This window comes from Onychostruthus taczanowskii, unplaced genomic scaffold (genome assembly GCF_017590055.1).
Source record: "Onychostruthus taczanowskii isolate IOZ18803 unplaced genomic scaffold, ASM1759005v1 scaffold198, whole genome shotgun sequence".
Lineage (NCBI taxonomy): Eukaryota > Metazoa > Chordata > Aves > Passeriformes > Passeridae > Onychostruthus > Onychostruthus taczanowskii.
This window is the reverse complement of record NW_024499217.1, coordinates 296,659-320,320: the sequence shown is the minus strand read 5'-3', so window position 1 is coordinate 320,320 and position 23,662 is coordinate 296,659. Positions and strand designations below refer to the sequence as shown.

The window sequence follows — 23,662 nt, the reverse complement described above, 5'->3', positions numbered from 1 at the left end:
ATTTGCCCGTATTTGGTGTGATTTGCCTGTATTTGGTGCGATTTGCCCGTATTCGGTGTGATTTGCCCGTATTTGGTGTGATTTGCCCGTATTTGGTGTGATTTGCCCGTATTCTGTGTGATTTGCCCGTATTCTGTGTGATTTGCCCGTATTCTGTGTGATTTGCCCGTATTCTGTGTGATTTGCCTGTATTCGGTGTGATTTGCCCGTATTTGGTGCGATTTGCCCGTATTCAGTGTGATTTGCCTGTATTTTGTGTGATTTGCCCGCCGGCCCAGCCCAGGAGGAGCCCTGGGCAGCGCTGCCCCCAGCCAGCGGGCTCTGTGCTCCAGGACGGATGCTGCAGCCTCTGATGTTGCTCAGACCTGACACCCCCATGGTGCTGCCCCTGAGCTGAAGCAAAGCCCCGTTCTTGCTCACATCTTGCACCTCACACTGCAGTGTAGCCAGCCTGGCTGTTCCTCAGCCTGCTGTTTCCACCAGCCCAGATCAGGTTCTCTTGAGCAAGTGCACCTGTTACTTTTACCATCGCAACAATTCACTTTTATCCATTCCAATAATTTTATCAGCAATTGTTTTTTATTTCTCCCTGATTGCTAGCAGCATGTAGCATTGATATGTGAAGAGAATAGAGCTAGAGATACACCTGTCAAATGGCTGTGTAAGATAAGTCTCTTCAGTCACCAAGTTCTTTTGGATCTATTAATATTGAGGACACTAACTGCAGCACACAGCTAATTTTTCATATTAGAATGCGAAACAAGAATTTCGTATGAGAATACGAAATAAGAATTAGAACTTAGTCAAATGACTTACAGATTTCTGAGCATGCCCCATCTCTCTCATTAGCTCTATCAAACTTGTAGGCTTATAAAAAGTTACATAAAATAATTTGAAAGTGCCTCCTTCAAATTACATTAAATTGGGTTCTAGTTTTTACTGACTAACCCAGGACATCCTTTGGCTGCTTGTCTGTGATTGCTTGGGAGGTATGTTGAACTAACTGCTGTGTAGTTTCTTGGATATCCATGTGAACACATTTAAATACTGACAAGACATTGGTGTTTTTCCCCCTAGTAATCTTAAGTTCCCCAGTGTGCCATGATTTGTTATAAAGAAAAAAATAAATGGTTCAGTGAACTCATTAGCCAATTAAATACTCTTGCATGTAAGCTCTTCTCCTGCACATTATAAAAATTGTTACTTACACAGTTTAGCATCTTCCTTAATTACTGATGGAATAGAAAGTATTTCATTACCACTGTAAAATATGAATACTGCACATAGTTGTTTCAAATGCAGAGCAGAAATATTTACTGCGTTGCTGGATGTCATTATGCAGAGTGTGAGCTGCACACAGACCCTGGGGCAGGTGCCCAGTGCCTGCAGCTCTCTGGGCTCTCTGCTGCAGGGGCACACGGCTCTGGGGTCGGTATTTCGGGGGGTTTGGGAGAGAGGAGGGCTCAGAGCAGCACCAGGAGTGGGAGGGGGCTGCAGGGGCTGCTGGCAGTGGGAGCTGCGGAGCTGAGGGGGTTGGACACGCCAGGGCTGCCCTCAGTGTGTGGGTGCCTGTTCTCCAGCACCGGGGTCCCAGGGCAGGAGGGGCTGAGAGCCCCCTGCCCAAAGAGAGCCAGGGACCCCTCCATGTCCCCTGGCACCCACTGCTGGACCCTACTGTGCCTTCTGGCTCAGCCTCCCTGAGGGCTCATTCAGCACTGCTGGGCCTTCCTCGTGGCACTCGGAGGTAAAACCAGATACAGTGGCTGGAAACTGAGCAAACACATATTAGAAATGAGACAATTTTAATAGCAAGGGCAATTAATCTTCTAGTTAATTGCATCTTAGAACAGGTTATCATGGTGATGTAGATTTCTTATCTCAGGAGTTGTTTTTACATCACATGAGGATCTGCCCTAGCCCAGACCAGGGTTCATCTGCATGGTGCTCAGCCCCGTCCCAAAGAGATCAGGCCGATTAATTACAGATCTCTGAACCCTCAATGGGCTGCCACAAGATGCTATCACCACTGGGACTGTGTTTTGCCCCAGGACAATAAGTTCCAGTTTCCATTCCCAGCACTGCTAACTCCATTCACACCTCATTGACATCTCTGACTTAACCTGAGTTTCCTTCAATTCGAGCCCACTGGTCTGTACTGGTTCTATCAGATTCCTTGCTCTGAATGTGCTGGCTGCAGTGGTTTCTGAGAAAGACAGTCTGAAATAAATGGGGATGCTGCTTTTATTTAGTTATTTAAATATTTGGTCTTACACCACTTCTCTCACAAGCTTTATCTTTGACATCTCAGCTGTTTGGCAGCACCAAGCACACTTCACCTGAGTGGGATGGACAGTGCTCAGGAGATCTGAAGGACCCCAGGGCTGGATGTGACCCACAAAGGCAAACCCCATCCTTTACCCAGCACACGAGCACCTCGGGGGCTGCCCAACAATCCTGGCTGTGATCCCCCCCGAGAAGGCTCTGCAAAGAGCCCTGCCTTGGGGCAGTAGTGCCCACCCCAAGCTGTGAACCTCAGTGCCCACCCCAAGCTGCGACCCCCCCACAGCAACACAGTCCCCCTGAGCTGAGCTTTGCTGGGTTCATGCTGGGGCTTGCTTGTCCCGGCAGCAGCTCTCCCACTGCCCAGGCCTTCTGGTCTCTCTTTGTGAGGAACAGGGCTCCAAATTCCTCCTGCACTGTGTTTCCATGCAGAGGTGCTGCAGCAGAGGCTGATGCTCCCGAGGTGCCGTGCTCCGCGGGTGAACCCTGGGGGAGCAGACCCCCTTTGCACGGCGCTGCTCTTTGGGCTGTCAGCCCCGCTCTGGCTCATTCCACACCTCAGCAGAGTCACCTGCAGCTGCTGCCAGGGCTGGGAGCTTCAGGTCGCTGAAAGAATCCCCAACAAAGGTTTCAACAAAAGCTGGTTTGGTATAACTTTGCAGTAGTAGCAGAAGATAGCAAGAACGGTCAGAAGACAACAAAAGCTGCCTCAAGGAGAAAACCTGAGCAGTGACAAAATAACAATATCTTAACATGGAAAAATTACCTGAGTACCTCTCCTGTGAGGGAAGGCTGAGGGAGCAGGAGCAGCTCAGCCTGGAGAAGGGAAGGCACAGGGGATCTCATCAGTGTGGATAAATCCCTGAGGGGAGGGCACGAAGGCGATGGAGGCAGGCTGCTTCAGTGGTGCCTTTGACTGGGCTGTGCTCCCAGCTGAAGAAACGATGCTCATGTGCCAGCCTGTATTCTGCATGGTGTTGCATAACCCATTTTGTTCTGAATTCTGCATCCTGCACTCTGAGAACACCAGCTTTGCTTATAGGCTCTCACAGAGCCATGAGATGCATGTCTGTATAGTGACCTGCAGATGATGGATGCCTTCTGAATGAACAGTTCTGGAGTGCCATGCTCACATAACTGCTGGGGCAGAGCAGTGCACGTGGAGAGAGCTGCTTCTGAGCTAAACATGTGAGAGGTACCAGCCCTGTGCCTTAGAAGCCCCATAAATTATCTAAAGAATTTGGTTAACATTGCTCTCCCTGAGCAGGATCCAAACACAGGAGTGAGGGAGGGCTTGGCTCTCCTAGGCAGAACAATCCTCAAAGAAATATGTGAGAGGAACATGTGAACCTTGTCCAGGACTACAGAAACAAAAATTTCCGGTCTGAGATCTTGTCAGCAGCAAACCCATGTGCCTGGGCATGCTCTTGCTACTGTTCATGAGGATCCTGGGCTCGCACTGCTCTAGCTGCGGCCCTGCCAGGTCTAGCTCTGAAGTACCTTCCCCAGGCATGAGCGCAGGTTTCATGTCAGAAGTACGTGGGGCAGCTCTGCAGTCAGGGAGGGCCTGAGGGACCTCGTCTGCTGGAGCCAGCTGGGACCTCCTGGGTGCCCCTTGCTCGTGGGTGTGATGTTGCCCACCTCGGGCAGCGTGCGGCCGCAGAGCCTGAGGGCCGTGCCACGGGCACCAGGACCTGTGCCTGGCGCAGCCCAGCTTCGGCCCAACAGCACCATGGCCACAGCCAGCCTGCTCTCCAGACTCACCAAACTCCGAGTAAATAATTTCACAACGCTGCTCTTGCTTTTAATATGTTTAACAGCCATACTGCAGGAATGCCTAGAGGCTGTGACTAGATTTAGTCCTGTTGTGCTAGATTCCGCGCAGAGATAGTAAGTGGAGCAGGTAGAGGCATAAAGTTAAGACTGCATAGCAGTTTCCATTAGGAAGACCTGCTTTCATTTCCCAGTCTGTCATTATGCTTTAACTGTTGCAGTTGTGGTTGCTGTGCTGTGTTACTCAGAACTTTACCCATTACGGATACAGCAAAAATTAATTGGCCTGTATTTGGCCAACAGCTGGTGCATCAGGAATACTCCAGACTCTCCACCTCAGAGAGGAGAGCCAGCCTGGGTGGTTCTTTTCCTGCCCAGTAGCACAGGATCAAATTTTCCTTAATGAACAGCCTCTGAGGATCCCGCTTTGCAGGATCCCAGCAAGGACATTTTTAAAGGCTGAAGGTTTTCTCCTGGGATCCTCTGTGCTGATCAGAGGTCATGCACCATCTTCAGGACAGACACTGTCCCACGTGCCAAGTGTTGAGCAGGACACCTTCCAGGCTTTCCTGCTGGCTCCAGAAAAGCAGGCAAACAGATTGGTCCATGTTCACATGTCTGCAGCAAGGAATGAGGAGGAGGAAGAGACTTGAACAGTTCTGATGCAGAAAACAGAGAAGAGAGGTGGTGAGCAAAGGCAGACTGAGGATGGGGGAGATGGGCCAGGCTGGTCTGTGATTGCTGCTTGCAGAGACTGGACTTGAATTCAGCACTCAGGAACCAGCTTGGTGAGACTCAGGACCACTTGTTGAGACTGAAAAACATGAGCCATGACACAGTGACCCCAAAAGAGAACAGGTCTCCTCCTGAGACTTTTTTAACTCAGTGTCTGATAATGTTCCTAGCAAGGTCCTGAGAGACCTCCATCAACAGCTGAGAGTGCAATGAGACATGAGGCTTTACAAATTGCACACACAATTTATATTTCTGCTGTACCTGGCGTGTTGGACAGTCTATCTTCAGGCACATTAAGGAAATAGACTGGTTCATTGAGAGGGAGGGATGAAGCCCTTTAAACTGGAATCAAGGGGCTTTCTGCAGAGGTGTGTGGAGAGGGAAAGATGCCCAGGAAGCATCTGAGCAGTGGAGGTCTGAGCCTCAAGTGGAAGCCATGGAAACTGCATTTCACTAGGCAGCAAGAAGCTGTGGGAGATTCAACATAGGTTACACAACTGGAACTGGGAAAGCCCATGGAAGTCCAGTGGGTGGACATGCAGCCTGGACCCTCATTCCAAGCTGGCTCACCTGTGAGGATGGTGGATGAGGGATCTCTGTCCCATTTGACGTACACACGAGAGTATAGCAGCACATCTTTGCTTTGTTATTCTTACAACCTTTTATTTTTTCCTGTAGTCCTTCAACATATCCTTCTCTGAATCCTTGCTTCACGATTTGCACATGGGTTACTACAAAGTCTCATGAGACACAGTAAAGCAAAGTGCAGTGAATTGCTGGGGCAATTCCCCCCTCCTTGGGAGAGCTTTGACTCTCCAGGGTCAGGACCAACTCATAGGATGAAGCCGTCTGTCACCAGATCTGCTCTGCTCACCTTCCTCAGGTCCTGTGGGAATGCACCCTGGGCACTGAAGCCCCTGCCTTGCTACAGCCCTTCCTGCCTGGCTTCCCACCCCTCTGGAAGCAGCCTTGCTTTGCTGCTCCTAGCATGGAACAGACTCAGTGTTGGAGGGGAGATGGGGGCTGCAGGAATGCAAGTGTATGATCAGGTAAGCAGAACCTTAACCGTGGAGACATCAGCAGGGACTGGCAGGGTGCAAGCTCCTGCTGTGCAGAGGGCAGAGATGAGCCTGCCACCGTGGTCTCCAGGCAGGAGCTGCTGCTGTGGGCACGGGCTGCCATCCTCCCTCCCATGGGAGACACAGCTCACCCCCAGCTCACTCGGGTCTCCAGCAGGGTCACTAAAGAGAGCAGCTTCCTGCTGCTCTCAAATATCTTGCTAACATGTTTGCAGGTGTGAGGCATGGGTTGGTTACACAGAAAAGATTCATCCAACAAGTGATCAAATTGTATTTGCTCAGGAGTCAGAAAGCTGCTTGCACAGCCTGATCTGGGCCCTTTGAGTGCAGTCTAGAGATCCAGTAACAGGTGGCTATGCTTTCCCTTCCTCCATGGTCTAAGGTGCTTCCATAGCAGGGAATGGACCCAAGCTATGTGCATTGAAGATGACTCCAACTTGCAGGTTCCTTTACCACAGACATCTGGTGGATGAGGCAGGAGAGCTGGGGCAAGGACAGACAGAACCCAGGTGCTGACCAGCAGATCTGGAGCCATGTCCCTTATTGTGTCACAGCTGCTCTCTGCGGTGGGATTCATCCAAATGCTTATCACTGCCATATTCCTTCCCACCATGGAATCTGGGCCCTAATCCTGGACCAGGGGCCACAGCCAGTCAGTGACCTGCAAAGATGAGCATCTCTCACTCAGCAATCCAAGGGCAGGAGATGTCTGCATCAGAGTGGTGACAGGGATCTCCTATGCCAGGCCTCAGTTTTATGATTCAATATTTGAGCCTGGATGATTATTTTACCATTGACTTCTCCACACCCATTTCCCTGACTTGGAGCAGGGCTGTTCTTTCTGTGGAGGGATAATTCTTTGGGACCACAAGGATGTGCCACAGAAAAAGGCACAAAAGACAAGAAATGTGATGTCCTGTCTGGGCCCTGGGGATCCAGATTTTGCCTGTTTAGTGGAGGAAGGCTGAGTACCCCACTTTCAGCACAGTGGGCCCATTTTGCCTCACTTAAATGCTCCACACAGGATCCAAGTGTCCAACCCAATGGCTGGGCTGTCATGTCCCACAGAAAACACTTCAAAGTGGTGTTCCAGACATCCTCGGGGACAAAGCAGAAGGTGACGGCAGAGAAACCCATGTGTTTACACAGATATCGATGCCACCAGGGAGCCTGGGTAGCTAGGCAGCCAGGGGTGCTGCATCCCTGGTCAAAGGGGAAATGCAGGTAGGAACACACAGGGGACTTGAGAAGAGGAATACCCCTAGGTGAGAGCTAGAGGTCTGGAGTATCACTGTGCCACTGAAACTACAGCTGGAGTGAGCATGGTCATGACTCCAACTTGCATTTCTTGGCTTCCAAGCACTTGAAAAATCCTGATACTCTTCTGAAGCAGGGCTGCAGTTTGCTTCCTGCAGGTCTGGTGAGCAGCTCTCCTTAGGCAGGACAACCCAAATGCCGAGCTGGGGGCAGAAAGCCCTCTGTTTTATCGTGGGGACTCCCCACAAGGGGCAGGCGATGTTCCTCCGGACACGGAGAGCACGGCGGAGCCGCGGCTCGGGAGCTTTCGCCCCGCACGGCTGCCGCCGGCTCTGCAGAGGGAGCGATGCGCAGCGGGGCCGCCGGCCGCCGCCGGGGACGAGTCCGGCGCTCGGAGTGCGGGGGAGCAGCAAGAGGGGGCATTTCAGGATGCAGCCCCCCCACCCTGACCCGAGGGCGTCTGCGGGAGGCCCCGGGGTCTTCCCGGCCCCGCGGCGCCCGAGCCCGCCGGTCTCACGGGGACCCCGCTCCGAGCTGACAAGGCTCCAGGGCCGAGAAAGGGGCAATCCCGACCCTGCCCCGTGGCTGCTCTCCCCGCGCCCTGTTCGGGCGGTCTGCGGACACGGCACGGCACGGCACGGCACGGCACGGCACGGCACGGCACGGCACGGCACGGCACGGCACGGGGCCGCCGCTGCCTGGCCAGGGCCGGTCCGTCGGGGCGCTGGAGCCCGCCCTTCGCTGCCGTCCCCGGACCACTCCCCGCGGGCTCGGCCATCAGGAGCTGCCGGCAGGGCCGGCTCGGGTCCGGTTCCGGGATCCGGTGGTGCCGGCAGAGCGGAGCCGGTTCGCCCCGTCCGTGGGCCCGGAGAGGGCTGTGCGGAGCGGCGCGGCCCCGTCCCGTCCCCACAAAAGCACCCTTGTCCTGGCCCCGTAATTGCTAATCATCAATCACCATTAATAACAGCTGATGAGGCGGGAGGGGGAGGTGCCTTCCCAGGGGCCGGCCGCGCCGGGGGAGCGGGGCGCCTTGCCCCGCCGGAGCGGGCGCTGAAGGAGGAACTCGACCGTGATGTGCAGAAGATGGATGAGAGCAGAGGGCGACACCCCCGCCCGGGGCCCGGCGGCGGCGGGATCGCGGCGAGTTGGCGGCGGCCCGAGCTCGCCGGAAAGTTGGTGCCGGCTGAGCCGGAGGCGCCCGCTCGCCATGCAGAGACCCGGCGGCCAGGGGACCGCCTTCTCCATCGACTCGCTCATCGGGACGCCGCCGCCGCGCTCCGGGCACCTGCTCTACACCGGCTACCCCATGTTCATGCCGTACCGGCCGCTGGTGCTACCGCAGGCGCTGTCCCACGCCCCGCTGCAGTCGGGGCTGCCGCCGCTGGCCCCGCTCGCTTCCTTCGCCGGCCGCCTCACCAACACCTTCTGCGCCAGCCTGGGCCAGGCCGTGCCCTCCATGGTGGCGCTCACCACCGCCCTGCCCAGTTTCTCCGAGCCCCCCGACGGCTTCTACCCACCGCAGGAGCTGCCCCCGCCGCGCGCCACCCCCGACGCCGGCTGCCGGCGCGGCGCCGACGGGCTGGAGGCGGAGGAGCTGCCCCCGGGCCGCGACAAGGGGCCGGCCGAGCCGCCGCTGCACTTCCCGGACCCCTTCCCTGGGCTGGCAGGTAAGAGCGGCGCGGGCCCGTCCTGCCCGGCGGAGAGCAGCCGCCCCGCCTCACCCGGACCGCCGCAGCCCCGGGGAGACCTGCCCGGCTCCTCTCCGCCGTCCCAGCGGCACCCGGGGGCAGGCGATCTTGCGGGCCGGAGCTCGCCAGGACGGCAGCCGAGGTGCCGGGGCAGGACTGCGGGGCAGCAGGGTCGCGGCGGCGGCACCCGCCCTCGGCTGCGCTCCCGGCCCGGCTCGGGGTACCGAACCGATTCCCCTCCGTCCCAGGCCCGGTGCGCAGCGTTCCCGGATGGGAGTCAAACTTCCCTCGCCTCGGCCGGGCCGCGGGGCAGGAGGGGCGGGAGAGCGGCCGGTCACGGGCGACGCCGCGGCCGGAGCATCGCACGGAGCTCTCCGAGGTGCTGGCACCCGGCCCGGGACGGGCGAGGCGGAAGGCGGCGGGGCGTCCCACGGCTCGGTCCGCAGCCCTCCCCGCCCGCACCGATCTCGCTCCTGGTCCCGTCCCGGTCCCGCTTGGTGCGGCGCGGGGCTGCGCCTTGTCCCCAGCATGCTGCGGCGGCCCGGGCCGGTGCCTCCCGGCATCGCTGTGCTGGACTACCGGCTTTCTGAAGTTCCCCCCAGCCCGCCCCGCAGGTCCCGCAGCCCCGCTCTCCTCCGTCCCGGCCGCCGCGCCCGCCGCCTCGGCACCGGCCCAGCCCGACGGCGCGGGCAGGCGGCAGCGCCCCTCCCGGGACCCCCGGTGCGGACGGGAGCGGCTCTCGTCAGGGTCCGCGCCTTTGTGCGCTGCGACCGCTCCCCGAGTGCGCCAGCACCAGCCTCGGAGACTTGTTGCACCGTATTTCTCAGGCAGGTCCAGCACTCAGCTCTTCTCCCGAGGTCCCGCAGCACGGGGCGTGCGGGGTCCCTGCGGCAAGACACAGACGAGCCAGCTGCTGCTTCTCTGGTGCGGCCTCTCTTGAACTGTCTCTCCTGGCCGCTCCTGGGATCCACCTTTGTCTCACAGGCTTCTTGGCATGGATGTGTGCTGACAATCTCTGCTGCTGCTTGCAGTGCTTGGCTGTTTGTTCTCCATCCTCTCCTTAGTCTCTCCTGGGTAAGCCCAGGTGTCTTCCTTGCCCTGCCTTGTTTGTCCCTCAGAAGAGCATTTCACTCACTTAGGTACCCCTTAGACCTCTCACCCCAAGTAGGACAGTGGGGGCATTCTGCCTCCCCCTTGCCTGTGTGGGTTAGTGGGTGCTCCTCCGGTGCTCCCTGGCCTCTGTGCTGAGTCAAAAGCCCAATGCAATCCTCTCCTACTTTTTTTTGTGAAAGTCTTCTCAGGGGCAGCACTGCCCTGGCCAAAACCAGGTCTATACGACCTCACCCTTCCCGTCTGTGAGCAGGCAAACTGCATTGTACTTGATCTCCCCTCCATGGCTCCTCCATAACTGAGCCCAATCTGTTCTCTACTCCCAAGGGACTCAGATGAACTGTCCCAGACCGTGGCCACTTCTGAATCCAAGAAATCCTACCTCTAAGACTTTTCCTGCAACGGGATGATATGATGGAAGGGAAGATGTCTTGCTACAGCTGCTCGTCCCCTGCTGCCTCAGCACTGGGTTTGCTCTGGAGCCATGAGGGGTGCTTGTCCTTCTGCACAGGCATATGCCCATGTGGACCCAGTTCTGTGGGCTGCTTTGCCCAGGTCCAAGAGGATTTGTCAGGCCAAATGTGCCTACCTTCTCCTTTACCTACTGCTTCTCCTGGCTGTACCAGACAAAACTGGAGATGGACAGTGGGGTTTGTTTTACAGCCATCTTACAGGAAGCTCAGGAGGGTTGTTGTGAGCTTTTTGCAGCACTAAGGAATAGAAAGATGATTCATGTAAACAGGAGTCATAAAAAACTGCCTATAATGCAGTTTGCTCTCATATCCAGTCTGTGGCCCTGACCAAAAGCAGTTGTCCAGGGAAGAGCAAGAGAGCACAACCTGTTCAATGGTCAATTCTAAAATGATACTTCCCTCACATTCAACCATCTGCACATCAGGGACTTCCTGTGCCAAGTGTTGTTTCCGTATATTTAGTAAACTTCAACTAATTTGTTTTCTGTGGCCTTATCTAATCTCCCCTGGAGTCCACCAGAAAGGAGGGATAACCTTGACATCAGCCACATCAAGATGGCAAGATGTTCCACAGATTTTTTACCTGTAGAAGAACCTTGTGAAGAATAAATGCCCCCTTTTGACAGTTTTGCTGACATTTAGCAACTTACACTCTGGAGTGACTGCTGCTGTCCCTAGGCACTGTTAGTATCTCCATCACGCAGGTGTCTGTGGACACAGGATCAGCCAAAGGAATTAATGCACTATTTTAGGGCTTCTCTCTGCATCCACTGGGTTTGAAACTTGCTTCCAGCAACTGCCACCCTTCTCGAGCAGGGAGAGGCATGTGGGCAAACTGGTGGAGAGAAGCAGCAAAGCTTGAAGTCTGATTTGTTTCTACAGCTGCCACAAAGTTATGAGCCCTGGTGTAAGGGTACTTAACATCCCTAGCTCTCCACACCTCTTGTGAGAGCAGGTTTGTTCCTGAGCTGTACAGATCTCTGAGATTCAACAGGCAGTAGTCTGAGACTCTTTCTTGGTTTGGTGTGGTGACAGCACATTCAGTCAGGGACAGGGTGGAGTTTCTGTTGTTCCCCTTACCCACACAGGGCTCATCACAACACCCATTCCTGAGCCAGGTCTTCCTGGTGCTTCTCCGTAGCTTTGTCACCTGTGGCACTCAGGTATCTTCACCATGCTTTCCACATCCATAATCACAGAATTACAGAATGGTTTGGGTTGGCAAGGACCTTTAAAGGCCACCTAGTCCAAACCCCCTGCCGTGGGCTGGGACATCTTCACCTACATCAGGTTGCTCAGAGCCCTGTCTGACCAGGCTTTGATTGTTGCTGGGGATGTGATATCCACTACTTATCTGGGCAACTCGTCCCAGTGTTTCACCACACTCATTGTGAATAATTCTTTCTTATACCTCGTTTAATCGACCCTCTTTTAGGTAAAATCATCACCCCTTGTTCTATCACAAGAGACTTTAAACTCTCTCTTTGTTTTTCTTATAAGCCTTCCTTAAGCACTGAAAGGTTGCAATAAGGTTTACCTGGAGCCTTCTCTTCTCCACACTGAACAACCCCAACTCTCTCAGCCTGGCCTCACAGCAGAGGTGCTCCAGCCCTCAGAACATTTCTGTGACCCCCTTTGGACTCTCTTCAATGTCTTTGAAAAGATCAATGAACAGCTGGGACTTTGTGAAAAACAAACCAGCAGGTCAACCCTGTTCTTCATTTACGGCTTCTCGTTGACTTTTTAATCATGATGCTTTGCTTCGTGACAGCTTCACTTCATGTTCAAAGGCCTTGAAAGTCTCAGTACACCCCAGCCACACGGGTGGGATCCCCTGCCCTCATTCCTTCCTTGCTGGTGACATAGTAGGTGACTAACAGACCAATATACAATTTTCTTTGTGAACACATTCAATTTGGGTTATGTTATCAAGTAGTACCAAGTTCCAAGCTGCAAACCCAGCCCTTTTATAAGACACAAATGTGAGAGTGCTCCATGTAAAATCTGGAGTCTGGTTCAGAAGAGAGTCTTGCAAACCATCATGTTGCTCAGTCTTCTTCCAGTCTCCTGGGGCACAGCCTGGGCTGACAGGAGCAAGGTGCCCTACGAGCACTGTTGGCTAGTGTGGCTGCTGGGATGCCATCCTCCCTCCCTGGGGAATTGCAGTGCCAGGGCAGGACCTAAAGAGCCCTTGGGGAAGACACTGAATTCCTCATAAGAGCTCTCTTACCTTGTCAGGCCCCATGCTCCACCAGAGAGAGGTGGTACACAGAAGTGAAAGCTCTTCTTCTCTTCAGCAGAGTGCTTGCATCAGGCTGTGCAATGGCAGCCAAAGTGCTCCTTGCCTCCTGCTGCTGATCCTCAGCTCCACAAGCACGAAATCTCTGGGTCTTTGCCCTCTATGCACATGGGAAGTCTCTTCACCTACCCCTGACCATCAGGAAGAAAGAAATCACTCTGCAGCAGGATAGAGATGAAGGTGTTCTTTCCTACTGTAGGAAACAGGAAGAACAGGGAGAAGATTCCAGATCTCTAAAGCCTGGTTTCAGGAAGCCACAGGCTTGCTGCAGGACTGACAAGGGATGTGGGAGCTCCCCAGTCACCAGGCTACCTGGAATGTCTTCTGGGCTCAAGTAGTCTCGTGCAGTTCTGTTTGTGCATTTAAACCCTGCAGTCAGGCTTCTGAGGGCTGTTCTGCATTTCCCACTGAGATGAGGTAAGGTGGCCAGCGATCTAGGGGCCCTGGTTGCATGTGCCAGTATGTAGAGGATTTTGTGGACAGCTGGCTAGCTGACAAAGCACCAGTGCCTGGACACTGCTTAGAAATTTGGAGAGCTGCTGCTCCTCCTTGTGCATATTGGATTATATAGAGCAGCAGTGCTTCAGGATAACTCCTTCCAGCAGCGATTCCTGCTCTTGGGTAAGACTTGAAGAATTTTCTGGTCTGTTCTAGTCTCAGCCTGACAGAAAATCTTCTTCACCTGCTTGTGCATAGCTGTGGGTCCTCCCTTCATGACTCCTGTCTGTGGCTGAGAGCATCTTCTCACTTTGAGCCCTTCTACTATGGAAGTGACTGTCTTCCAAACCTCTTTCCTCCGTCTGTCTCCCACCGTGTCCTCCCTTGCTCCATGGCTGTTTAATCCTTCAGGCAGCAGTTTGGGACACAAGAAGCTTGCAAGGAGGAGATTCATACACCAGTATCCTATCAATATCCTCACAGGCATCTTAACAGAGGTGTCTGCCATGATCCAAGCACAGCATTCTGCCTGATGGCCTGGGATGAGGCCATGAGGTGCTGTCTGTTGGGTGATGCTGACAGGTTCCGTCCTGCCCCTCTGCCCACTGCTGGGCGTAGCTGAGCCCTGAGCATTGGCTGCCTCAGCACCTTGTTGCCTGGCTGCACAGTCTGCTGTGGAGCATCCTTGGATTAGGAAGGGAGAGCCAGAAGTGGGCCCCCCCATATCCTGTAGAGCCCTGCAGAGAGGTTTGCTGGGCCAGAGCTGGCTCTGGATGCTGTTTTCAGGACAGTTCTTCAGCTCCTGGCTGGCTACTTTTTAACAGCATCGATGGTCTGGTGCACTGGGAAGAGACAGGGAGGGCTGAGCTGAGAGAGAAGGTATGGGTGTTCTTTCCTGTGCGGAGATCCAGACAAGCCCTGAAGTGTTGTGGTGTTCCCCGCTAGACCGAGACCGTGGTGCTGCTGCGGCTGGGCCGTGGGATGGGGATGGGGCAGCTGCGGAGGGGGACAGAGCCCAGGGAGCCCCCGGCTGTGTCGGGGCTGCCCCTCGCAGCCGGGCGGGCTGCGGGCAGAAGGGAGGGCAGGGTCCGCAGGGGCGCGGCTGGCGCCGGGAGCAGGGCCCGGTGCGGGGCTGCGGGGCCGGAGCCGGGGCTGCCGCTTCGCCCGCTGCGGGACGCGGTGCTGACGGGCTCCGAGACAGCGGGAGGAGCTGCAGCCCGGCCGGGGAGCGGGGAGAGCTTCCCCCGCGGCTGCGGGGCTCTGGGAGCGGCGGGAGCGGGCGGGTGCGGTGCGGTGCGGGGTGCGGCGGACACTGACGCTGTGTGCCCCGCAGACGGGAAGGCGTACAGCTCAGACGAGGAGAAGCTGGAGGTGAAGTCGGCGGCGACGCCGTGCAGCGAGCGGGAGGAGGAGAGCTCGGCGGGCGAGAGCGAGGAGGAGCCCTTCCTGGACGGGGCGGCCGCCGGCACCGCGCTGGGAGCCAAGGGCAAGGGCAAGGGCGGCCCCGCCGCCGAGCAGCCCCCGCCGGGCTCCGGGGCCGGGAAGAGTCGCCGGCGCCGCACGGCCTTCACCAGCGAGCAGCTGCTGGAGCTGGAGAAGGAGTTCCACTGCAAGAAGTACCTGAGCCTGACGGAGCGCTCGCAGATCGCACACGCCCTGAAGCTCAGCGAGGTGCAGGTGAAGATCTGGTTCCAGAACCGCCGCGCCAAGTGGAAACGCATCAAGGCTGGCAATGTCAGCAACCGCTCGGGAGAGCCCGTCCGCAACCCCAAGATCGTGGTGCCCATCCCGGTGCACGTCAATCGCTTCGCCGTGCGCAGCCAGCACCAGCAGATCGAGCAGGGCGCCCGGCCCTGAGCCCGGCCGGGCTCCCGGACCCTGGGGCGGGTGGCGGCGGCGCGGGGCGGGCCGAGCGCCCGCTCCCACTCCTGTGTACATGTCCCTTATTTATTCCGTGTAAACTCTGTACATACGGCAGCGTGTCCTTCTGTCCGTGCCATGGGGAGTGCGGCCGCCTGGCCCTCGGGCCCTGGCCGCCCGCTGGGCCGGGCTGAGCCGGGCCGGGCCGGGCCGGGCCCTCGCTGCCGCTGGCGCCCGCCCGTGTATAGCTGTGATTTCAATAAATTATTTTCTATGGAGCAAGACCACGTTCTTCCTCGCTGCAGGAACGGGGCTCCCGCGGCCCCGGCCCGGCGCGGGCAGAGGAGGAGAACAGGGAAGGGAGAGGATGGGAACAAGGACAGGGACAGGGACAGGGACACGGGCAGCGGGCGGCGGCGCCGAGAGGCGGCCGCGGAGGTCGGGGCGGCAAGCGGACGCGGAGAAGGGGAGGCTCCGGGGCTCACCCGCCCCTCGGCCGGTGCCGGTACCGGGGCCCGCGGAGCCGGAGGCTGTGCGAGCAGCAGCCGTGGCCTTGCGGGCTCATTGCAGCCGCAGCTGTGCCGGTGCCGAGCGGCGGGAGAGGAGGCGCCCGGGAGCATCCCCAGGTCGGCCCTCCCGCCGGCGGAGCCGCGGCCAGGACTGGTTCGGGAGCGCCGCCGCAGCTCATCCCGGAGCGGGGAATGCGTGCGCTGCTGCAGACTGCCGGCACGGCTGCGGCCCTGCCCTGGCCCGGCTCCTGCTGCTGATGCCCTGGGACAGGTGCAACAACAAAAGGGGCTCGCACATCCAGGCCAGGCATTCTGTGCTCTTGAGAGCTATCACACGAGATGCTGCTTCCGCAGCCAGCCATCTCAGGTACTGAGCCCAGCCCCAGAACCCCATGAAGACCCAGTTTTGCACAGGGCACAGCTGCATGCCCAGTCTAGATCACAAGGGCCATGTGGTTTCCTGGGTGTCCAGCCTGGGAAAACTGTTCTGGTGTGACAAACGTCAGCGAGTCCACGGAGCAAGGGAGCTCCCATCCTGTGCTGTGGTAGCAGCACCCATTGCAATGTCACCAGAGGTTCCTGGAGAGGGCTCTCTCCAAGGTTTGGTGGGGCACCAATTGCTCACAGGTTTGATAGGGAGTTTGGGTCACAAACGGTCCAGCCAGCTGCTGTCACCCTCCCTGGGATACACAGCTTGGGAGAGCAGGAACTATCCCTGACAGCCAGAGCTGATTCCACCTTCCCCTGATGCCATAGCAGGGGCTGGGCCATCTCTGTGCTGCCTGGGGAGCAGTGCTCCCTCCCCATGTCCCTTCCCTCTTTGGCAGGTACATTCTGTTCACCTGGAGTGTGTGGTCCATGCTCAGCCTGTAGAGCTGAGTGCTCCTGCAGTGCCCTGGAGCTTTGGCACACTGGGGGTGGCTGTCCCTGCCCCTTGGCTGTTGGCTCCAGTTGGCTGGCATGGCCAACAGACACAGCTCAGATCAGAACAGTCATTTGGACAAAGCTGTGCTTCTCGCTGTCCTTGGTGGGTGGCTCTTTCCACAGAAATATTTGCTGCAGGTACCGAGAGGGTTCTGTGGGATCCTTTCAGGGTCTGGTTTCTCAGCACAGCTGGCTTCCACTACAGGACACCTGCCTCTGTCCCTGCAGGTGACCTGGACAAGAAAGTATCCTCAGGAAATGCCTGGCCTGGTGCTGCTCACAGCACCCAGCATGGATTTGCCCTGTCCAGGTAGAACACCTGCTGTCATTCCCCCTGGATCAGGGGAGCAAATGTCCTTTGGCAGCAGCCCCCGGCTCCCTGCTCTCAGGAAAACAGTCTGCTCCCTCTTCAGCAGGCTGGGGTGGAGCTCCTGCAGCTGCACCACTGCTCCATCCTGGGGTGGGGCTGGTCTGAGGCAGGGACTGACCTCAGCTGCGCTCCGTGCTGCAAAGGGGACACAGCTGTCTGCAGCGACGGCGCTGCCACAAGAACTGGTACTCACCTCTGCGTGGGAGGGCACGGGGCAGGGTACAGCCATTCTGCAGCTGCACAGGGCTCTGCCACTACAAATGTGTCCACATGAGGGGTCTGTGCCACTGCAGCCAACCACAGCACAGCAGTGCACGTTAACCACAACACTCCAGAAAGTGTCCACAGCTCCAGGGTTGGGGCAGTGACATTAAAAGGAGAAAAATTTATTTTAAGGTCCAAGAACTCCCTTATTCTCACTGGGCATTTCTAACTGACAGTGGCTTGATATGTCCTGCCCCAGTGGCAGCACTGGTTTATTGTGTCTTTAACCCATGTCCCCCACCACAGAGGCCACAGCCCACCCAAAATCCGTGTGCAGAGCACTCCCTCTCCACTGCATGCTCATCCATGCGCTGCTGCTGAGGTTGTTCCAACACCTACAGTTTTTAGCTGCATGAAAGGTTTTGTTGTTGTTGTATTAGAGCAATCCCAGAGCCCGTACACACTGCAGCCCTACAAACAGCCATGTTGGAATCCCCACAAATGCTGCAGAGGTGCAGCTCTGTGTAGAGCTGCTGGAGGTGACAACTCATGCTGTCACCAGCGCTGCTGGAGAGAGCTGCAGAGCAGCAGAGTGCTCCTGGCACCGAGCAGAGCAGAGCAGGGCTCCCTGTGAACCCTGAGCATTGTGATGGCTCTGGTGCCTCCTGCACAGCGGAGAGCAAAGCACTGCACGGTGAGCACGGTGCCCAGCACTGCCCACACTGCCCACGCTGCACAGCGAGCACAGTGCCCACAGTGCCCACACTGCCCACACTGCACAGTGAGCACAGTGAGCACAATGCACAGCACTGCCCACACTGCCCACACTGCACAGTGAGCACGGTGAGCACAATGCACAGCACTGCCCACGCTGCCCACACTGCCCACACTGCACAGTGAGCACCACTGCCCACACTGCCCACACTGCCCACACTGCCCACACTGCCCAAAGCAGCTGTGGCCCCTCCTCAGACAGGAGAGCTGTGGGGGACCCCATGAGCTGGAGCTCTGGGTGCTGGGTCAGACGGGGGTTGGTGGGAGAAGGAGGGCCACAATGAGAAACTGGGCAGTAAAAACAGACCCAGGACAACTGAGCCATGAGGCTGGATGGGGTCTTGGGAGGTCTCTGCTCCAACGCCTGCTCGAAGCTTGTCCCATTCAAGATGCTGAAGAATTTGCCCATCTGACTTCCAGTATTTCCAAGGGTGAGCAACCCTCCTCTTCGGGCCCCTGGACCAGTGCCCAACCACCTCCCTAGCATGTTTTTTCACTTGCATCTATTTGAAATTTCCCATTCACCACCTTCTGGCTGTTACCCTGTGCTCTGGAGTAGGAACAGCTGGGGAAGGAATCTCCACACAAGCACTGGTACACATGTATGTGCACAGATACACACATGTGTGCACACACAGAGTAAAAGGTAAATACAGGCACAGACACATGCAGAGATAAATACATAGAGTGTGCTTATACATGGACATGTGTTTGTTTATATAAATATGTTTATACACATATATATATATACATGCATTCATAAAACAAGACTTATGTTGCCCTAAGGAAGGCAATTTCAGCATTCACAAGGGAATTCTCCCTACCCGAACCTGTCCACTTGTTTACCTGTATGGTAATTCTTAAAGAAGTGGAAAAGGAGCAGGGATTGCATCCCACAGAGTGTTTATTCACTCAGCACAACAAAGCTGGTCCTCAGCATTCCTTGGCAAGGGACTTGCATGAAGATGTGATAGCCCACAACATGGTGCTGGTCCTATTCATTAGCCAGCGGCTCCAGGACCAGCTCAAGGTGCAGGAGAGAAACAATGTCCCAATGGCTGGCACCTGGGAACGGTTGTGACCGTCCCCAACTCCTTTGCAGCCTGTGCCAGCTTGTCCAGTGTCCCCACCAGCCAGGCTGGAGCTCCCCCAGGGCTTTGTGACTCCCTGTGCTGTGGGTGTCTGCACCCACCCCGGCCTGATTCCCCTGGACGGGCACAGGGCGCAGGTGTGCAGTGGAGGGTGTGGGTGCTGTACCTGAGTGAGCTGGCACACTGTCACACCTGTGCCTCTTCCCCCAGAGGCAAAGCTGCTGGACACAGGAAGGTGCAGCCCTGTGGCAGGATCTCGGCTCTGGCCACCTCTGCATGTGCTCAGCACGATCCCAGCAGCCTCAGGTGGATGGTGCTGCCCCATGCCCACCCGTGCCCACCTGCAGATCCCCGGGAAGCTGTGCCTGCTCAGCTGGGGCTGCAAGAAGTCCCGTGGGGCTTCGATTGTAAGTTATGCCCTGTGGGGCTTTTCCTGGCTGTGCCCAGGCTCCCTGGGAAGCTCTGCAAACCTGTGGTATGGCTGGTTTCCAGCCTGAGGCTGCATACTGTGGATTTACTCATGGCACGAGGCTGCACCCCACGGCTCCTGTCCTGTGGCACCCAGCTCCCTGCCCCGGCCCCAGCCTCAGCTCGATGGTGTGAGTGCTGCTGGCTGCCTGGGGCAGGGTCCCCATGGAGCTGCCGTGGTCACTGCTGCTGCTGGGGCCACGTAACTCAGAGACAGCCCCACTGCTGCTGCCCTGGCACAGTCCTCTGGTGTGCAGCAGAGCAGAGGCCTGGCCCGTGCCCTCCCTGGCACCAGCCTGAACACAGACACCTGACTCCTGCCCCAAAAAACAGGCACAGTGCCCCTGAACACAGGGGCACAGCTCCTGCCCCTAGCATGAACACAGCTCCCGCCCCGAGCACAGACACAGCTCCTAAACACGCCCCTAAACATGGACACACACCTCTTCCCCTGAACACGGACCTGGAGCTCCTGCTTCATTCAGTCTGTCCTGGCCCAGGGCCACCTGAAGCCACACTGGTCACCTTGGCACCCAGATGTGCTCCAGCACTGGATAATGCTGGTCTGGGGTCCGGCCCAATCTTGGCTCCTTGGGACAGTGTCAGAGCCTGCAGGGATCTGGTGGCACTCCCTGCCCCCAGGTGCCAGCAAAAGGGCATCACCAGCATCCCCAGCACCTGTTTGCAGTCTGTGGGAGCAGCGGGCACGGGGCCTGTCCCCACGGGGCTGTGTGCCCACAGCAGTGCCACTGCCACCAGAACCTGGCCAGGGCTCCAGGTGCCCTGCAGGGGCTGCTCGGGGCTGTGTGGCCCCAGACCTCGGACGCTGATATCTCTGTGGCCCCTTCCAGTTCAGGGTGTTGCGTGATTTTGATTCCAGAGCTGTCCCCGCAGGGCTCCTGGTGGCACGGTGGTGGCTCGCAGCCCCAGCTCCAGCCCAGTGCCGCAGGCAGAGTGTGGGGCAGGCGAGGGGCTCCTGGGGTCAGAGCCGGCCCCGGCTGGGCAGCGGGGGCCCGGGGCAGGGCTGGGATGGGAAGGGAGGCGCCAGGGCTGGGTAGGGCGGGATCCCGCGCGGGAGATGATGTATGGGCAGATGTATCAGATCGCACAAGATAAACAAGCAGTGAATTTCATCAGGGCCCATCATGGCTTTAATTTGGCTGCCTAATGAGTCAGATCCAGCCGCGCAGATAAAAGTTGTCAGAGCCGCAGCCCTAATGAATTTCTTGCCACTTGTAATCAAGGCAGCTTGTCTGAGGGGGATGATTAATGGGCCCCAGAGGAGCTGCCGTCCCTCGGCTTCCATTCCCGTTAATGCAGTCGCCAGGAAATTAACCAAACCCAGCACTGGGCTGGGGCCAGGGCCGGTGTGGGGGCACCCATGGGCACCACAAGGGGATGGGAATGAGGGGTGACATGGGTGCAGGAGCCGGACTGGAACTGGAACCAGGACCGGGACCGGGACCAGCACCAGCACCAGGACCAGCACCAGGACGAGCACCAGGACCGGGTCCAGGAGCAGGACCAGGCTGAGGATGTTGACATGGGCACACACAGTCACAACACACCAAGGAGTGGAGGGGCTGGGGCCACAGTCTGCAGCCCCCAGCAAGGCCGCCCTCTGTCATGGGAGGGCACAAGGAGGAGACAGCAGGGGTGTGACAGGGACATCTGAGGGTACCTGTGGCAGCTGGGGGTGTCCTGGCACCTCCCTTCCTTGCAGCACTGCCACACAAGCTCGGGCCCCAAGGCCTGTGCCCGCTCCCAGAGCAGCAGAGCCTGGAGCCCAGCACAGCACACACTGGAGCCCCAAAGAGCTGTTTGTGGCGTGGCTGGGGTGCAGCCAGCCCGGAACTGCCAGCCCTGGGGCCTGCTCTGCCCACAGCTATGAGAAGCATGCAAAGGCAGGGCTGGCAGGGCAGACACAGGCTCCCTTCAGTGCTCAGGGTCTGCCTGTGCCTTGGGACTCGCTGATCCTGCAGCCTGCACTCCTCGCTCGCTGCAGCAGCCCATCACCCCCTGCCCACCTCTGCCTTCCCCCTGCCCATCTTCACAGTGCTGTCCTGTGCACAGGGACCAGCTGGCCCAGCCCTCCTGCCCCGCACGTCCCCTCTCCAGCACACCCCTCTGCTGCGCCCATCTCCCATCCCGACAGAGCTGTGCGCTCCTCTGGGGCCGTGTTCTGACATTGTCCCTCAGTGCCCCAGGCTGGCACATCTCCCCTCCAACCTCAGCACTGCCGTGTCCCAGGAGCTTGGTTTGGCACAGGACGGCTGTTATGAGAGCCCGAGCCTGAGGAGAAGAGCCTGAACGTTTGTCAGTGTGGGCTGGAGAGGCACCAGACCCAGCTGCAAACCAGGGCTGCATGGGAGGCCCCAAAGGCAGCACACTGAGACACGGGCCTGGCAGGAGGTGGGTTGCTTTATTAGCCTTTATCTCCTTGGCTGCAGATAACACACACAGGGCAACTTATGGAAAAGAAACCGTATATACAGAGTGTCCATATAAATATTTCCAATGTACATTTTATACACAAGTGACAGAGACATTCCATAGCAGTGTCCAAAGCCTTGAGGTTCCAGCATTCAGCTAGAGGCTTGACCCCAATGCAGAGAGAGATGCTCCTCTCCTCTCCTCTTGCTCAGCTGGAGACCAGCCCCACCTGGGCAGCAGCGGGAGCCAGCGGGAGGCTCTGAGGGAGACACTGTGTATGGCTTGGAGCTTGGAGCTTTAACCTGGAAGGACAGTGACTCTACAGACAGACAGACAGACAGAGCTGGGGATCCCGAAGTGACCATCATCTTCCCCATCTAGGTCACCCGGGAGGCTGGGGAGGCCTTTGTCCAGGAGCAGTGCTGGGGAGGTGGCACCCCTGCATCAGCACATGGGGAGCAGTGTCGGTGCGTGCAGCCCTCCTGCACTGGCCAGAAGCAGAGGAGCATGGGGAGCAATGGAGAATTCGCACCTCCTGCTGCCCCCACCTCACCACTGCACCACTGCACGGAGGGAGAGCAGCAGGGAAGTGACCACACTGACCTCCCTGAGGGAGCAGGCACAGCCATCAGCCTCCCTGGTGCTGCTGTGCAGGGGAGGCCACACACCTGAGCTGCCCCCAGCCCCTGCTGTATCTACAGATGGCTGGGGGGGCAGGAGGAACTGCCTCCCCATCCACGTACCGGTCACGAGAACGGGGCGCATGGAGCCACCCCAGGGATTATGCAGGAGCCCCTCCACAGGCTGCCAGCACTGGGTCTGCACAGCTGCACGGCCAGGGGTGGCTGGAACCAGCGCAGAGGAGCAGGATGCTGGCTCCCAGCCGGCTGCCAGCCTCCTGCCGGCTGGAGCAGGGCTCTGTGGGGGCGGGCAGCGTGGGGCCCGTCTGCGCGGTCTCGGAGCCGCTCCTGCGGCCCTGCTCAGCGGCAGGGCTGGAGGGCGGCCGTGCAGCGACCAGCGGGCCCGTGCCGGGCTAGGCCGTGCCGGGGCTGGCGCTGAGCTCCAGGGGCGCGGCGGCGCAGGCGTTGTTGTTGGCGTTGGCGTTGCGGCGGGGCAGGCTGGGGGTCAGCGTGGCGGCGCTGTCGCTGGGGCAGCCGTGCTGCAGCAGGATGTCGATGCACTCCTGGCTGCCGGCCCGCCGGGCGTAGGCCAGCGGGGTCAGGCCCCGCGCGTCCCGGCTCTTCACATCCACTCCGTACTGCGCAGAGACAAGCAGCTGGTCAGTGGCACCTGGGAACCGTGTGCCCAGGCACGGGAGCAGCAGGGGGCACAGAGCTCAGAGGGTGGGCAGCGAGAGGGGGCCAAGAGGGTGGGCAGGTCAGTGGCGGTGGGCATGCGGGGGAACCCACGGAGGCAGGATGGATAAAGGTAGCAGGGAGGTGGGAAGCACCGGGACAGCACCAGAAGCACTGCGGTGGAGGCGCAGGCTCTGTCTTACCCATATGAGCAGCTGTGTGAAAACTACGTTGGCCATTGCGCACGAGAGATGCAGCGCTGTGCGCCCGTCTCCGTCTCCGTAGGTCTCGTTCACTTCCTCCTTGGTGCCGTGGGCCAGGAGCGTCACCACGAGCCGCAGGTCATCCTCCACCACGGCCCGCAGCAGCTGCTGCCCCAGCGGGATGTCAGACTGTGGCAGTGGGGCCAGGAAGAGCTTCTGCTCGTACTTAGCCCGGATCCAGCGCTCCTTCTCCTCCCTGCCAGACAGGACATTGTCACGGTCACAGATGAGACAATTTGCCAGGGCCCCATGCGCAAAGGACACGAGTATCAGCACTGCCATGTGAACATGCTCGTGTGAGCAGCGAACATCTGTCACACCCAGGTACGTTCTGCACAG

The 23,662-nt window shown here is 58.0% G+C and overlaps 2 protein-coding genes across 3 annotated transcripts in view; one reads left to right on the top strand and one right to left on the bottom strand.

The window, feature by feature from the left end:
* Positions 1 to 8,250: 8,250 nt before the first annotated feature.
* GBX1 (gastrulation brain homeobox 1) lies at positions 8,251 to 14,989 on the top strand. The gene is made up of 2 exons (XM_041402388.1): positions 8,251 to 8,791; positions 14,466 to 14,989. Exons 1-2 carry the CDS (start codon positions 8,332 to 8,334, stop codon positions 14,987 to 14,989), a joined length of 984 nt encoding a protein of 327 aa, XP_041258322.1. The 5' UTR covers positions 8,251 to 8,331.
* A 6,746-nt stretch (positions 14,990 to 21,735) lies between these two features.
* AGAP3 (ArfGAP with GTPase domain, ankyrin repeat and PH domain 3) overlaps positions 21,736 to 23,662 on the bottom strand; it is a 106,732-nt gene continuing 104,805 nt past the window's right edge. For both annotated transcript variants that reach the window (XM_041402381.1, XM_041402382.1), the window contains exons 17-18: positions 23,264 to 23,519; positions 21,736 to 23,023 (exon numbers count right to left, since the gene is read on the bottom strand). In XM_041402381.1, the coding sequence (XP_041258315.1) occupies positions 22,799 to 23,023; positions 23,264 to 23,519 (481 nt within the window). In that variant the 3' untranslated portion in view covers positions 21,736 to 22,798. The remainder of the gene's footprint in view (positions 23,024 to 23,263; positions 23,520 to 23,662) is intronic.

Bases quoted from the DNA above. Each gene is read 5' to 3' on its own strand.
- GBX1 (XM_041402388.1), top strand. From the start codon at position 8,332: ATGCAGAGACCCGGCGGCCAGGGGACCGCCTTCTCCATCGACTCGCTC. The intron at 8,792-14,465 runs GTAAGAGCGGCG...TGTGCCCCGCAG, and splicing joins CCCCTTCCCTGGGCTGGCAG to ACGGGAAGGCGTACAGCTCA.